The sequence below is a fragment of the Canis lupus genome, chromosome 11 (genome assembly GCF_048164855.1).
Source record: "Canis lupus baileyi chromosome 11, mCanLup2.hap1, whole genome shotgun sequence".
In the NCBI taxonomy this organism is placed as follows: Eukaryota; Metazoa; Chordata; class Mammalia; order Carnivora; family Canidae; genus Canis; species Canis lupus.
Window position 1 is genome coordinate 33,982,487 of NC_132848.1, and position 16,319 is coordinate 33,998,805.

General features: G+C 47.0%; 1 protein-coding gene and 1 long non-coding RNA gene across 9 annotated transcripts in view; one reads left to right on the top strand and one right to left on the bottom strand.

Annotated features, from left to right (window-relative positions):
- The window catches only part of LOC140642957 (uncharacterized), a 45,204-nt gene extending 30,263 nt beyond the window's left edge, over positions 1-14,941 (top strand). The window contains exons 3-5 of one of the 4 annotated variants that reach the window (XR_012039330.1): positions 1,888-2,023; positions 6,603-6,713; positions 9,007-9,647. This is a non-coding gene — a long non-coding RNA (uncharacterized lncRNA). Of the gene's footprint in view, positions 1-1,887; positions 2,024-6,602; positions 6,714-9,006; positions 9,648-13,501 lie in introns of those variants that run through there. The other 3 variants (XR_012039331.1, XR_012039329.1, XR_012039332.1) reach the window with 3 other exon arrangements.
- The window catches only part of ABTB3 (ankyrin repeat and BTB domain containing 3), a 312,444-nt gene that overhangs the window by 101,759 nt on the left and 194,366 nt on the right, over positions 1-16,319 (bottom strand). For all 5 annotated transcript variants that reach the window (XM_072844219.1, XM_072844217.1, XM_072844216.1 and 2 more), the window contains exon 3: positions 13,188-13,392. In XM_072844219.1, coding sequence (XP_072700320.1) covers positions 13,188-13,392 — 205 coding nt within the window. The remainder of the gene's footprint in view (positions 1-13,187; positions 13,393-16,319) is intronic.

The following is a 16,319-nucleotide window of genomic DNA, read 5'->3' on the forward strand; positions in this document are numbered from 1 at the left end:
ATGTGAAACTCAGGTATGTGCTGGCAGCTGTCAATATCACTGTTTCTGGAAGGATAAAACAGAGCAGAAACTTGGCACTGGACAGATGGTCTGCAAGCAGGCTGAACTCGGGGAGTGATCCCTCTCCACAGGCCTTTCTGGCCTTCCCGGGCACCTGGGGTTCCTGCTGGCTCTGGTCGTGCTGGGCCCTCAGTTTGCAGGTTTGAGGGCTAATTTTTGGGAATGTTCTTTTAAAAAAATTTTTTCCTACATGTACAGCACATTCGTGCACAGTGCCCGAGGCCCCAGACATGGGGCACACGGAGGGCTGCCAATTCCCAGCAAAGGAGAAGGAATCAAAAATCCAAGGAGGCTAATGTAGCTTCCCTTGGGCCCATTCAGGCCAAGGGAGGAGGCCAGTTGGCAACTTCTCTCGCTGGGGGCCACAGGAGATGGCACTTGGTCAAGCCACATGCTTGTCATCTGCCTTTGGGGCTCTTGCAGGAAACTTCCAACCAGTTCCCGCATCATGCCAGGCTCGCTCCTCCTGCTGCCATGCACTCAGACTGGTCTCTGTGTCGCTGTCCACCTTGTGCCAGGCCCTGGCTGGCTGCCAGAGAGAGCACACGCTGATCAAAGCCCGGTCCTTGCCTGTGACGAGCTCAGACACGGAAGCAACTGGTAGCAAGCAATGGCCAGGGCGCCTTGGGAGAGAGGCGGTCAGGAGGACTCCGGCTCTGGGCTCACGGCGCTTGGATGCAACCTCCAGCCTGGCCACTCACAAGCGTAGCTGTGTGACCTGGGCAAGTCCTTGAACTCCGCTCAGCCTCACTCCTCACTGAAACTAGGCAGAGTTACAGCATCTGCACTGGGGCGTTGGGTCCGAAGCCTGCTCATCCCAGGGCCTGGCACACGATGGCACCAAGTGTTGTTACAATTTGCCACAGACGGCCTCACAAAGAACAGAGGAGGCCTTGTCCTGCAGGGGCAGCAAAGGTTTCACAGCAACCGTGAGGATGCAGCTGCCTTGAAGGATGAGCAGGTTATTTGCATTGGGCTTAGGCTTCCCCCTCGGTTGGAACCTCCACCACACCCTGCCGTTGAGGGAACAAAGACCCAACAAAACCTGTAAGGACATAATTTTCTCCCAGGCACTTTCAACTCCGCAGTGATAAATACTTATCTCTAAATAAGACTCAGGTGCTACCTACGTCCTGTGCTCTTGAGTCGGCGGGACCCTGTGCCACGGCCCCGGGTGCCTAGCTGCAGGTGCTGGAGGGCAGGGACTTGTGGCCCAGCAGTTCTTTGCCAACTCAGAGAAGTATCTCAGCATTTGGACAGCTGGCCAAACAGCTGCACCTCTGTGACCCAGCTGAAGGTCAGCCCGGCCTCTGCTGCAGTTGGTCTCACTGGTCTGTGGTACATAGGAGACTCCCCGCCTTGGAGTCCTTGCTGGTGGCTCTTCCACCTGGAGTGCCTGATCTTACCCGTGCTTCCGTCTGCCTCAAAAGCCAACTTCCTGGATCCCCTGAGGCAGTTTATCTGCATCCCCCTCCTGACTCTTTGCCCTTTCTTTCTTTGATGATAAATGATAAATGAGCTGCACAGGGCAGGAGCCATGCAAGGTTGCCTGGGTCCTCGCTCCTCCCACGAGCACCGGGCCTGGCCCACGGCAACCAAGCATACTGGATGTGAGCTCTGGAGCCAGGCTGCTGGGTGTGAATCCCCGTGCAGCCCCTCAGAACCCTGTGACCTCTCTGCCCCCCTTTCCCCACCTAGAAAGTGGAGATGAGAACAAGAATGCCTACCATCATGAGGTTATCCTCTCCTATCCCCACAAGTACTTGCAGCAAGTGGTGCCTGGCACACAGAAGATTTGATCAAAACTCTTACCATTTCTGCACTCAGGCACGCGATTCATGTTTGCTGAATAAATGAATGAAGAACGAACAACTGAAGAAGTTCGATCATAAATCATAAACACGTCTTAAAAATTAAATAAAAAATGGAAAGTTCAAGTAGCACTGCGGTGAAGACTGAAGAGGTAGGTTCTGTGTTTATAGCAATGTTTGCCAGGGCTGGAGCATGTTTCTCAAAGAGGTTTAAAGGCTGTCTAATCAGATGAAGTGATTTGATTATCATTATTCCATTTATATGAGCAATATTTATTGAGGCCTAAGCCAGGGAAAAACTCAGAAGGAAAAAAGAGGAGGGGGAAGCATATTAAAATAAGAACATTCCTGGTTCAAGATTTCCAGGTTTTTGACCTTCAGAGGGACCCCATCCCTTCCCTCTTAAGCCTGATGACCCTTCCCATCCGTCCTCGTGGCACAGCGCTCCGTGGAGAGAGCCAACTCTGGACTCAGGCGGCCTATGTTTGCATCCCACTCTGCCCCCGACTAGCTGTGTAACGTGGGCAAGCTACACAGCCTCTCTGAGCCTGACATTCTGCATGAGAAGGGAGAGACATGAGTAGTGAAAGGAGGTGCTAAAACACTAACATTCCTGTGAGGATTCAGTGAGCCAATGCGCTTAAAAGGGAGACTCGTACATTACAACTATCTTGTCAAATTTGGGGGTGATGATGGTTGTTTTGAAATACTGGGCTCTAAGATCATCAAAACATGGGGACAAGGCATATGCTTCAGCAGGTGAGCTGGTCCCTGGTCTCTACAATCACTCCTCACTTATTGCTTTGGGAGCGCTGATTTTCATAGGCCGCTTTTCTAAGGCGGGGCGGGGGTGGGTGCAGGAGACCTGCTTTGAGTCTCCGGATCAGCACTGTCCAATAGACAGTGGAAGATGGAAACTTCTTCTACGTGTGCTGTCCAATACGGGAACCACTGGCCCCATGTAGCTATTGGGCATTTGAAATGAGGACAGCAGTTCTGAGGAACTGAAGCTTTGGTTCTGTTTAATTTTTATTCACTCATTCGTTTATTTATTTTTTTCATTTATTATTTTTTTAAGTAGACTCCACGCTCAGGCTGGGCTCGAACTCATGACCCTGAGATCAAGACCTGAGCTGAGATCAAGAGTCAGACACTTAACCAACTGAGTCACCCAGGCATCTCTGATTTGTATGCATTTAAATTCAAACAGCCACAGGTGGCTGGTGGTTAGCATACTGGGCAGCGCAGTGCTAATTCCTCAGTCTCTGTTCATGAAGGTGAGGTCTTCCTTCCTTTTCCCGTATGATGAAGAACTGCTGTGTCAGACGAGACCAGATTACTGTGGCAGCCGGTTAACTGGGATTCAGAGAGGACCTGGATATTCAAACGAACAAGCGCAGTGCATGCATCTGATCAGCCTTAACCCTGCATGTTGGAGAAGGTTGTTTTTGAACTTGAGCCTCTCAGCTTGTCACCTGTGGTTAGGAGCAAATTCTGCCCCTTGGTCTGGGGGAAAAGAACCTCCTGAGTCGAAGCCATGTGACTAGCCCTGGAGCCTAGAAGTGTTCAACAGTATTGAGCTGGGGAGCCTTTTTTGGGTTTGCCCTGCCGCCTTTCCAGACAGGACCCCTGTGAAACCTGGCCTCACCTCTGCCTCGCATGCTTCTCGCTAATTTGCTATCCCCGAGCTGCTTTAGACGAGCCACCTTGTTAGGCTGAAGATGATTATTAGATTCAGACACTCAGTGTCTTCCCCTGGCTGCTGCAGCTCCAAAGTTCTGCAGGCTGGCCAGGCCTGACCTTGGGGATCCGTTCATCTCGTCAAATTACAGAAAGATCCAGCATCTCACAAGGCTCAATCCAGCCCCCAGAGCCCATTATGTGCCCAACTCTACCAGAGAGACAAAAATCATCATAATAGCTTATTTCTTGCTCTCACGTAACTTAAAAATGGGAGTTGGAGTGAGTTGGGGAAATGAATGACAAACACACAGGAACTACGATGTCTTGTTATTCACAGTGTGGCCCCTGGACCAGCAGCATCACCTCACCTGGGAGCTTGTTAGGAATGGGACATCTTGGGCCCATCCCCCGTCCTATGAATATAATCTGCATCTTAATGAGATCCCAGGGGATTCAAAGGCACATCACTGATTCCGTTTTGAGAAGCCCTGCTAGAGCATACAGCAGGTTCCAAGCCAACTATGACAACGAGAAGAATAACGGCCATTATCTATAACGCGCCCAATGTGTGCTGGCAGTGCTTTCTATACATGAACATGTCTAAGAAGGTGTCAACCTGAATTAAGAGAGTAATAATTCCTATTGTTTACAGATCATCTCCTAGGTGTCAGTTGATTGTGTATGGTACGGACATAAGTTAGTTCATTAGTCACTGAAATAGCCCATAAAGCAGGAATTATTATTTCTTGTTTACAGCTGAGGAAAAGAGGCCTGAAGCACATGAACGGTATAGCAGGTGTCAAGCTGAGGGCTGCCTGAGTTGGAACACACAGGTTTCAGACCCAGTTCTGTTAGTTCTGTAAGCATTTATTGAGCACTTACTATACACTATGCACCAAGCTAGGTCCTCAACACTTAGTCTAGCCTGAGGTGGTGGGGAAGAGTTCCTGAAGGAGGTGATGCCTACAATCAGTCCTGTAGGATGAACTGACTAAATCAGATAATACAGAGGTAGAGAAGAGGCAGTATTTCAGGAGGAAGACAAAGCCTGTGCAAAGGCACTGAGGCACTGCCCTGCAAATCAGCTGCAAGCGCATTTATGACCCCTTGCATTTATAACAAGTCCACTCATCCCACCAGGGCTCAGTTTCACCTTCATGGAACATGTTCAACATGCCTGTTTTCTGATCTCTCTTGACTTTAAATGTCCGATGATGAAACAGTCCCTTGAAAAATTGTGCTTTTAAAGTCTACTCAGTGACACGAGTCAACAAAATTGCATGTGCTCTATGATCCTTATTTTGTGAAACAACCAAAGTACCTTGATATAGGCAGAATATATGCCCTCTATGGTCATAGTGCTTATGGGTGATTCAAAGTGTCTTCTGTCTCTATTTTTTTTGGAGTTACCACATTTTGTTTAATACATGTACATGCTAGTTTTATATCCTATAAACAATCATGAAGATTATAAAACAAATTCTAGGGATTAGAATTAGAATCTCAAACATTATTTCTTTTGAAATCATAGCCTACTGATAGCAGAATAGCCTAATGAATCTGAGCATAGACCAGGACCTGACTCCGAGGGTTCAGACACTAATTCTGCAACTTTGGCCACATGATCTTGGGCAAAGTAAGCAACTCCAGTAAGTTAACAGAACAGAAAAAAGGAAGTTTCACAAAACATACTTACCTTACTTCATGAAAGCTACTTGGATTTTTTTTGTTCAAGTTCATTTTTTAAAACTTTAGGTTGTAACCATAACATCAGGGGTCAGAAAACTTTTACTAGAAAGAGCCAAAGAGTATTTTCAGCTTTGTGTGCCATTTGGTCTCTGACAAAGTGCAATCAAAAGTGTAAAAGCAGCCATAAATGATATGTAAATAAATCGGTATGGCTGTGTTCCAATAAAACTTTATGAAAATAGGCAGTGGGCCAGATTTGGCCTGTGGGGTATAGTTTGCCCATCTCTGCACCGCACTGATTTAATGGCACATTAATGAGCTGTAACCCATAGTTTGATAAATATTGGGATTAGAGTTGCTTTTACCTTGGCCAGATGAAATGAATTACAGCAATGCTTATGTTATGAATGGATCATGTTTTAAAAGCTTGTTTCTCAAGTTAATTATTCAGAGTTCAACATGCACTTCCTTCCTCTCTATATGATTGTTGGGATTCCAGGCCATTCCACCAAGGCCCACCTATAGCCCTGCGGGACACAGGTTTACTCTGTGGCCCCTCACTCTAGCATGTTCCCATGCATCTGTTGACTCTGAATTTCTCCAGGGCCCTGGAGCTGGGCACTGGGTTGGGCATATGATGGGTCTTTTGTGACAGACGTGATCATTGGCCTTGGGAAGATGAGGAAGCAGCCTTCTTCCTCTGTGAAAAGGCATTCAACATCCCTGCTTAAACAGTCCTCCTCCCTTCTTCTCCTTCCTATCAAGGTTCCCAGAGTGTTAGTCTAGAGAGTCCTTATGAGGCAGTATTTTGGTTCTCAGCTGTGGTGTCCATCAGTTGTGAGATGTGTGGCTAACAATGGTCGAAAGTACTGAACTGTACAAGTGATTGACTTGTGTGTTATTTATATTAAAAACAAGTAAATTAGAAGAGTGTATCACAACTTTGTCAACTTTTTTGGCTGCTGATGACTTCATGTGCACCTTTGTCAACTTTTTTGGCTGCTGATGACTTCAAGAATTTCCCATATTATTAGTCCCTGGTTCAACAAGGTAGAAAGTCACCTTCCCAGGCTCCCTTGTGGCTAGGGTGCAGGCATATGACCGGGGCTCCATTGATTTGGAAGCAAGTAGTGTGACATAGGTGGAACATGAGGCTGACTAGGGTGTTGGTAGAAAGCTGTTTCATGGGTAATGGTGCAGAGATCCTGCTAGGAATGTCCATTGTGCAGCCTTGGTGGTGTCTGTGCTGGGGTGCAGCTTGGACATTTGGACACTGTTCTAGATTGTGCAGCCCTGAAGCCTGGTTCTCTGGCTTTAGCACTCACCAGAAGTCTTTTTTAAACTCTACTAAACATTTAGACTCATGGGATTAACAGACCACACATGGCCCAGCAGGACGACATCAGATGTTCCTTTCAGCAATGCCTTACAGCAATTCACCCAGCCATCCTTGAGCTATCTTCTGCCCAGGTAACACACAGGTGCAAGAATGTGAGATCCACTTGGGTGACCGTGGGAACTATCCTAGTTTATGAACCCCAATATCTCTTGTAGCAACTCCACAGATATAGTTTTCAAGGTACCTGCAAGGACACTGCCAGTGACAAGAGCCAATGAACTCAGGGAAACCCAAAGCTCTGGATACTTATCAAGTATTCACAGTGCCAGCAGGCCAAATCAGATTTATTAATCTAGAGTTACTCTGACTATAAGCATGCTGCTTGGTAACATAGTTGATACACCAATTTTTAAAAAATATATTATTTATTTTTTTGAGAGAGAGAGAGAGAAAAAGAAAGAGAAAGAGAGAAAAAGAAAAGCAGAGGGAGTGGCACAGGGAGCGGAAGAAGCAGGCTTCTTGCTGAGAAGGAAGCCTGATGTAGGGCTGGATCCAAGGACTCTGAGATCATGACCTGAGCCAAAGGCAGACACTTAACTGACTGAGCCACCCAGGTGCCTTGATACTGCAATTTTTATCATGTTTCCAGGAGAAGAGAGCTAGAGAATTAACCTAAGGTCCAATTCTCATACAGAAGGGAAAGGATCTGGTAACCTTCTACCTCCACAGGGCCTCCCAGAGGTCTTCTTTCTGCTTTAAGCAGTCATAGTAGATTTCACCTTTGCAACTAAACATTTTGACTGGTGGTGCTGTTTGTGTCAAGGATACCTCTGCCTATTGCATTCTAATATGCACTCCTTAGGGTGAAGGAACAAGAGTTATAATAGCATGCCAGAAATTTTGTTTAATCCTGAATATGTCCATTGGAGTATGTTAGCATTTGACTATCACCTGTCCATATGTCACGGATGAGAAAACATCAAGAACTGATGTGTTGGAGTGATCTTTTGACAGGGTGAGTGTATGTACTTGGGTACCATTAACTTCTAATGTCTATTATGTTTGCTTTATTAGCTCTGTTTCTTCAAGTGTAAATTTTTCTATTTGTTAAGCTTTGTTTCATTTCTCCCAAACAACTGGTGATTGGTGACTGTAATTCATGTTTTCGGTTCAGCTGCCCCTGGGAGGCAGTACACCACATCTGTTTATACAGCTCTGCTTGCAAAAGGGGCACGAGCTGCCACTGCCTAGGTATGTGTTTGCTTTCAGTGAGACTGGTAGAGGATAAAACTACCTAATTGTGTAGTCTTCTGCATAAAGCCCATCTTTGATCTTCTCAGGCAACAAAATAGTCCAATTTATCCTACTATTTTTTCATTTTGTGGTCATTACTGAAGCCATCCATGGCCACGCACATCTAGGAATCACTGATATTTTCAATAGTGATATAGGGGAGGAAAATCTTGTCATAAACTGAAGATGATTCTATTTAAAACCCACAGCCTCATATAGCTCCTACTATCAATATTAAAGTGTTTACACTTACCATTAGTAAAATAAATATTGCCTAAATAAACCTTATAAAATATCTCTTAATCATAAATACATATTTACACATAAACATATATAATAAAAATTGCCTAATTATAAATCTTTGAAAATCTGAGTTTTTTTTAAGAATATCTGAAGTACCTAAAGATGTTATTGATTGATGATATTATGATATGTGTTTATTTAGATATGTAATGTAAACTACTGAAGGTTCTGTCCCAGGAAAAAATTAAGTAGAATTACCTATTTCTTAGACATTTCTTAGAAATACTGGATAAATGAAAATCAGAAATAAGGATGACATCTGAGCTAAGATTTCTCTGTAAAACATCTGATGATCCAATACAAAACAGGCTTTGTTGATGACATTGATTGTGTTTATTTTTAACTAACTTGGTAAATACTTGTTGAGCATGTGTAATGTGGGGCACCTGGGTGGCTCAGCAGTTGAGCATCTTTGGCTCAGGTGATGATCCCAGGGTCCTGGGATTGAGTCCCCCATCAGGCTCCCTACAAAGAAGCCTGCTTCTCCCTCTGTCTATGTCTCTACCTCTGTGTGTCTCTTCATAAAAAAATAAAAAAATAAAATCTTAAAAAAAAAGCACATATTATGTGTAATATGTCAAAATAATATGTTGGGCTCCAGAAAAACATATAAGAGGCAGACTGCCCTCAGGGAGCCTTTTTTTAGGGAGCTTTATTATACATTGAATTAAGGAATTAAAAAAAAATTAAGTCACAAACCAGTGAGGTGGGCTGGTGTCAAGGCTGAGTACCATAATTAATAGCAATTTATTTCTTTTGATGGAATCTGAAGCCACTCTCTTTCCTGGAGGCACTTGCAAGGTCAGCATTGTTTTTTTTTTTTTACAGAGCATCATAAATCTACCAGCCTTTGGCACACAGAAGATTCAGTGATATCAAAGATCAGATTCTCCTTGATAAAGAATGTTTTCCTCCATGTTGACTTTGCAAACACCTGACTTGAATGGTATTCCAGGTATGGCCTTATAGTCTCAGTCTCTAGTTCATGTGGTCTGGGTCATGCCTGTCTCTCTCATTCTGGAACATCAGCTCTTTCCAGGACTTGTTCCCAGTGCATGCTTCTAACGCCCCCAAGAACTGCTCTGAAAGATTTTAGAAGCTCCAAAGCTAGTAGCCAATGCTCTGGAAAAACTTGAACTATAGAAATTTCACACTGGCACTGAGCTGCTTCAAAATCCGCAATGAAAAATGAAACTATCCAAAACAAATGTAGCAACTCTAAAGCTAAGCCCACATGAAAGAGGAGAACAGTGTCTGTAGGCCTACTTCCAAATATTTGGGCCAGCAAAGGCTCTTCTGACAAGCAGAGATGATTTGAGGCACAAAACAAGCCATATTTTAAGTCCACAAATGTTTCCAGACTTTCTGCCCAGCATGGACACAGGCAAATAACATTCAGCCTTTTTCCTGAAGAATATAGTCTAGTGAAAAACCAGACAAGCACTATGGCCCTACTTGACATTGCCAGAGTGAAAATAAAGAGTTAAGGAAATGTTGGTTGATTGTGTGTGTGTGTGTGTGTGTGTAGACAGAAAGAGAGGGAGAGAGACAGAGATAAACAATTCAAAATCAGAGTCCACCTCCCACTGGAAACTTCTTGTTCAGAGGTTTCTGTTTGGAGCTGGTGTGCATACTTGACCGGAAACAGGAGTCCATTCTCCTCTGAAGCCTTTCCGTGTGTGATTTCAGATGGTAAATGCCAATGCCTATTCTATCAGGAAACAGGAGAAAGAGTGTTTTGTCCAGAAGGAATACACACACAGGATTTTGTAGGGACAATGATAACAGCATCTCGGAGCTGCTTCACCAGATAAAAAGATGTATAATATCAGCTACTCTCTTGGGGGATGAGGAGGAGGAGAGCTGCTCTCATGCCAGGCATGGTACTGGGGGCTTAGCTACAATATTGAGTTCGTGGCTTACACCAGTTTTGGGAGGCTGGTCTCAAACTCATTTTACAGTTGAGAAAAAGAGGTTCAATGAGGAGGAGTGGCTTGTTCAAGGCCTCAGAGCTAGAAGAAGCAGGGCTGAGATACAAAGCCAAATGTCAGTCTTGTTCCCATATCCATACTCTTTCTAGAGGCCCAAAGTGGCTCAAAAAAAGGGCAAGTTCCACTTTGCACTTTGCGCTGACCCCTGAAAAATCAACCAAAGAAGATGGGAAAGATCGAGACAGAACTGATTCCCACATATTTTGGGCCATGTTTTCTTTCCTCTGCTCTCCCTCAAAGCTTGTGTGTCTTGACATCTTGTCCCAGAGAGTCTAGAAACCTCAGATGGTCTCCCCAGACTTACAGCCACTCCGGCTACATGCTGAATCCTGAAAGAGATTCCAGAAGGGAAGATGGAAGCCATGAAATGGAAGATGTAATGGGGCCATGCACATGTGTTGAGTGGGGGGCAAGGAGTCCAACATGCAATGAGATTCAGATTCTAGAAGTTTCAGCCTAGTGCCCACGAGGAGGATGGAACTGACCAGAGGATATTAAGCCTCACATCCTGAGAGACCATATAGAAGTCAGATGCAGTAACAGAAGTAAGAGGGAACATGGTGCCAAGCACACAGTGGCAGGAATCTGGGGGTGGCAGGGGGATAAGAGATGTCGTAGATGCAGCATCAGCAAGACCTGCTGACCAGCAGCTGTAGGAGGAAGTGAGGGAGAGGAAGAAGCGTGGGGCAAGGTCTAGTTTTCTGACAGCGGTGACTAGGTTGGTGGAGATGACATTCTTAGAGACGAGGGAGAGAGGAAGAAGAGCTGGTTTTAGGGGAAGGAGGATAACTTCGGATTTGACACAGTTGTGAGCACACCCAAATGGAAATGTTCCAAGGCCGCTAGATCGACAAGTTTGCTTGTGCTTTGTACAAATGTTTACTGAACCCTGACCGTGCACCAGATGTTGAGCTTGGCATTAGGTGTGGAGTGGCAACCAACCAGATGTGTTCTCTGCCCTCACGAGGTATACGGGCAATAAACAAACACCTAACAGAATTACGATTAGCGACTGCAGTAAGCGTTATGCAGAATAGCATAAGGTGCTATGAGAAGAAGAGCCATCTGCGTGCGTGAGACTCGATGGGGAAACTGAGGCAGAGTAGGGCGAGAAGGTTCTGGAGCTCAGAGGAGGCACTGCCTGGCTGGAGATAGAGGGAGGAGGGTCCCCTGGGGGTCATGTGCACAGTGGTGGGAGTGAGTCACAGCCACTATCGCACAGGCTGGTGGGCTTGGGGGAGGCAGGAGCTAGATGCCCCACGAGTCGAGGCTTCTGGCTTCATTTTGCTTAGAGCCCAGGCTGTACACTCGCAGCAGGCTCAGTGTCTCTGACTGAGGTTACAATCCGCCCAGGGACAGTGAGCATTTTGCCACCTCTCCAATTTGGTCATGTCTGGCACCTGAATGTGCGTACAGGGTACCCGCTGATTTGACCTAGATCGCCATCAGGAGGCCTGTCGAAGCTGACTCCAGGAGGGATTGAAATATTCATGCTAACTCAGGATGCTTCAAAATCAACAAGAACAAAAACTCAGCGACTTTTGTCTAACTCATGCTCCATTCTCTTCCCTGAGATGAAAGCCAAGAGACGTGGTTTCAGAAGGGAGCCCAGTTCAGCCCCAGTCCATCCCTGTAGTGGCCAAGCAGCCAGTGAGCAGCTCAAAACCGCCTGGAACCATTTAACAGAGAAAAGAAAACCGCATTGAGCCCAAACTGGGAGTTGTTTGCCTAAGTACAGATGGTGTCTTCGATAATAGGAACAAGAGCCAGCATTTACTGAGCACTTACTATCTGCTGGGTGCTGTTTGGTTCACTCAGTCCTCTGACAGCCCTATGCAGGATTTATTTTCAGTAGCCCTATTTTGCAGATGAGGAAGCTGAGGCACGGGAGGGAGATGGGTTAAGGCGATTTCCCAAGGCCCTCGCCCTCCTCTGACCTTTAATTGGAAGAGCCAGGATCTAAAGCCAGCAGTCTGGACCACAGAGTCCACTCTCTTAACCAGTGTTTTTCTTTTCTTTTTTTAAAATATTTTATTTATTTACACATGACAGACACAGAGAGAGGCAGAGACACAGGCAGAGGGAGAAGCAGGCTCCATGCAGGGAGCCGGATGTGGGACTTGATCCCAGGACCCCAGGATTACGCCCTGAGCAGAAAGCAGAGGCTCAACCGCTGAGCCTCCTGGGTGTCCCAACCAGTCTTTCGCAGTCTTTGGAGCAGACAGGCCTGTGCAGTGGCGGGGCCTGACTGGTGAGGTGCTGTGGGGAGACGGACTCTGTGGGTTGTTCCCCGGGGAAGAGGGGTGCCCCCAGGAGTCTGGTTGCTGACAACCTGCCTCTGGGAGGGTGAGACCATCCTCAGAGAGTCCTGGAGTCTTCCAGGTAGAAGGGCACCTGGGAACCGTACAGTTGAGCTGCTGGTTTCCAGATGGGGAAGCTGAGGCAGGGGAAGTGGAGGAGCCATGCTAGGGAGGGCCAGGAGCTGGGTCAGAGGGAGAGTCCTCTGCCTCTGCCTGGAAGCCTTCTCTCCCTCCCTCCCCCTGAGGAGTCTGCTGGAGCAAGCTGGTCTCCGGCGCACCTTCAGGACTCACTTTGGCTACGAAGAGGTTTAGGGTCGCCCCCAGGGCAGCCATGAGGAAGTGAAGACCCCCCACCCAAGGAGCTGGCATCTCCCATGGCTGCCTTCACAATGAAGCCACCCTGAGCAGCAGGGCCCCTCACCCCTTTGGCATCTGCAAACCCACCTTCCTGACTCAGGCCATTTTTATCCTTGACTGACTCAACCCTATGCAAACCCATTTCAGAGACCCCACCCAGGTCTCAGACACCCCCTCGGGCCACAAAGTTCCCACCTGGACCCCTCCAGGGACTTTCTGGGAACTGTGTAGCTCTGATGGCCAGCCTGGCTCCCCTCCTGTACCCCTGCCCATCCTAGAGGAAGTGCCCACCCACCACAGGGTGGTGGTGGCCAGAGGGGAGCTCCTCTCTTTGGCCATCCAGGGCCAAGGCGAGTCTTACCTTTCCACCTGGAGGTTGACTTTGGAAGGCTCCACGTTGGGATTTTCCCATTCCATTTGCGGGCAGTGCATGAAATAGCAAAGGGTATACAGGGCCTCAGGCTCCCAGTAGAGCGCCCCCTGCTTATGGTGCAGGGGGGTGCCGTTGCCGTGGTGCTTGGCATTGAGGGGCTGCAGGTGATGCATTGCTCGGGACACCAGGTCACCTGTGGACAGAAGTAAGATTTCAGATCCTTCAGGCAGCCACGCCTTGCAGAGATGTGCTGAAGATCTCTGCAGTGATTCTGATCCCGAGACTCCCTCATTCCACTGCAGTGACCGTCTGGGACCATCAGGTCACACATCGAGCAGAAAGGAGAGCGTCTGTCCAGTCACCGTATGACCTCTATGATGCTTACCAGGTTGGAGCTGCGACTTCAAGACAACCACGGTCCTGCCCTTCTGGAGGCCACGGCTTCTAACAAGGCACCTCTGTGTGCATCATGTTGGGACACACCCTCTATCACATCTTTTGCTGTAGCCAGTACAGCCTTACCTGCAATCACAAGTATAGTCACAGACTATACTGCCTCTTGCCTCTGAGCGTGTGCATATTCTATTCCCTTAATCTGGAACATTCTCTCCCTCCTCTTTTCCAGGCTAACTCCTACCGATCATCTAGGTATCTGCTGATAAATTAATTTCTCCAGGAAATCCTCCTGGAATCCCCCCCACTCCTTTGTGTGTGTATCACATTGCACTTCCTTATCCCAGCATGTGGGGCACTGTGTTAGAGCTGCCATTTCCTTGTGGGTCTTCCCCAGTGGCAGCAACTCATTATAACTCATTCCCCAGCGGTAGCAACTCATTATAAACAGACACTTATTATTACTGGCACAGTTCTAAGCACCCCAATTCATCACCCTAAAATGAGTATCTTTGTAAACCCATTTTATGGATGAGGAACGAGGTCAAATAACTTCTAAAAATCATGAAGCAGCCACACACGGCAGAGCCAGGATTTGAACCCAGGCAGTCTGGCTCCAGAATCCATGCAAACCAAGCTCCTTGAGAACATGGGCTCTTACTCTTCCCAGCACTAGCAAACTGGGAAGACACTCTAGTCTTTCTCCTACTTTCTCCGAAGGAAACCAGGCTTCTGCTTCATCAAACCAAGCCTGCATGTTCTCAGGTTGGCCGCACAGGGAGATCTTCCCGTGGGGAGGCTGGCTGGGCCTGGAAGCACTGACTTTTCTGGGTTAAGGTGGTATTTCCCAAACCTGGGTTGTTTGTGTGCTACCTTCATTCATGAGTGCAGCTGTAGCCAAGCACCATCTGTGCCATGATTCACCTAACTTTAAATGGATTCTGATTCAGGTATTTTAAAGTATTGATATCTAAAAAGGAATGTTCTGTCACTTATCTTAAATGGAAGACCAGATCACTTACCATAAACAGAAGTTTGCTGTAAAAGTTAATCAGATGAAAACAAAACAGTATAATTAATTTATAGCTGAATTCTGGTCCTGTTTGTTGTTGTTGTTACAAATAACAAGGGTTAGATAAGTGTTAGGGGCTCACACCTAATGGACCCTTTCTCCTTGAAGCAATTAGAATTAAAATAGAGTTTAAAAGGGTCACTCCATGAGCAACGTCATTGCGTGCACCGCCCTGTCCCACTCGCCCAGTGGGATGTATTGCATGCTCTGGGAAACACCTGAGCCACTTGTGATGTGTCAACTGGGTGAGGCAATGGGGCCCAGTTTTTGGGTTAAACACTGGTCTATAGTTGCCAAGAAGGTATTTTTTCACATTCACTTTTAACATTTAAATCAGTAGATTTGGGGAAAAGCAGACTACCTTCCAAAATGTGGGTGGGCCTCAACCAACCAACCAGCTGGAGGCCTTAGGAGACAAGATCTTGAAGAAGAAGGAATTCTGCCCTCAGGCTCAAGACTGAAACATCAACTCCTGCTGGGCTTACTGCCCCTGCCCCGCTTCCCCCCCCACCCCCACCCAGGAAGGCCCTGGTCAGGGAGGGAGACCGTCTCCCCCATTCCCAATCCTTCACTGCCCAGTTGAAACCAGGCCTGCAGAGCCCACCTTTTCTCTGCCCTCCACCTGTACCTTTTAACATGGCACGTTCTTTCTTTCTTTCTTTTTTTTTAGATTTTATTTATTTATTCATGAGAGGCACACACACACAGAGAGAGAGAGAGAGAGAGAGAGAGAGAGAGGCAGAGACACAGGCAGAGGAAGAAGCAGGCTCCCCACTGAGCAGGGAGCTCAGTGGAGGACTTGATCCCTGGACCCTGGGATCATGCCCTGAGCCAAAGGCAGATGCTCAACCACTGAGCCACCCAGGCGCCCCTGAACATGACACTTTCACCTCAAATCTAAACCCAAGAAAGTGAGGCTCAGTGAGACGCAGGAGTTTCTCCTCTGAAGGCCCAGAGCCCACTTGCTAGTCTGAGGGTGGGGCCACCTCCTTGAAAGAAGATTGACAAGAAGGTAATTCAAAGCCCCCCTCCCTTTAGGGGAATCAGCTATGGAGCTGTACTCTCAGCCAAGGGCAGAAATAGCAAATATTCCCCTTTCTAGTCCATGTCCCTGGCAGACATGGTTAACCAATCACAGAGCTCTTATACACTGAGTGTCCATGTCGCTTTTAAATCCTTCTTGAGACAAGATCCCAAGGGGCCACTATTTCTGAGAGAGGAGTTTTCAGAGGAAAGGAAACTTCCATGTTGTCAGAGTCCTAAGGCTTTAAAGGGACAACCAAAGCAGAGTGCAATCCACCAAGCTGAATATCTGGACAGCAAGCAGATGCACGGATTGAACAGAGTAGTGGGGAGTGCCCTTCCCGCACCTCCCTGCATGTACCATGCCTAGCTCAGAGCCTCAACCTCCTTTGTCCATTTCCCACAACAAGAAAATATGCCCAAGAAGCTATAAAAAAATAAAAAACCAATCAATAGGAGAAGGAAATTCTCTGTTAGAGGCAGGTAGACTGGGAAGACCCCAAGGGGAGCCTGCAGATGGAAAGTATGGAGAACCAGTGCTCTAAGTTAGGGAGGAGTCAGAAGAAGGAATTCAGATATCAGCTCTGCTGCTCATCTGCACACATGCCAGCAAGTCACTCAACCTCCCCATC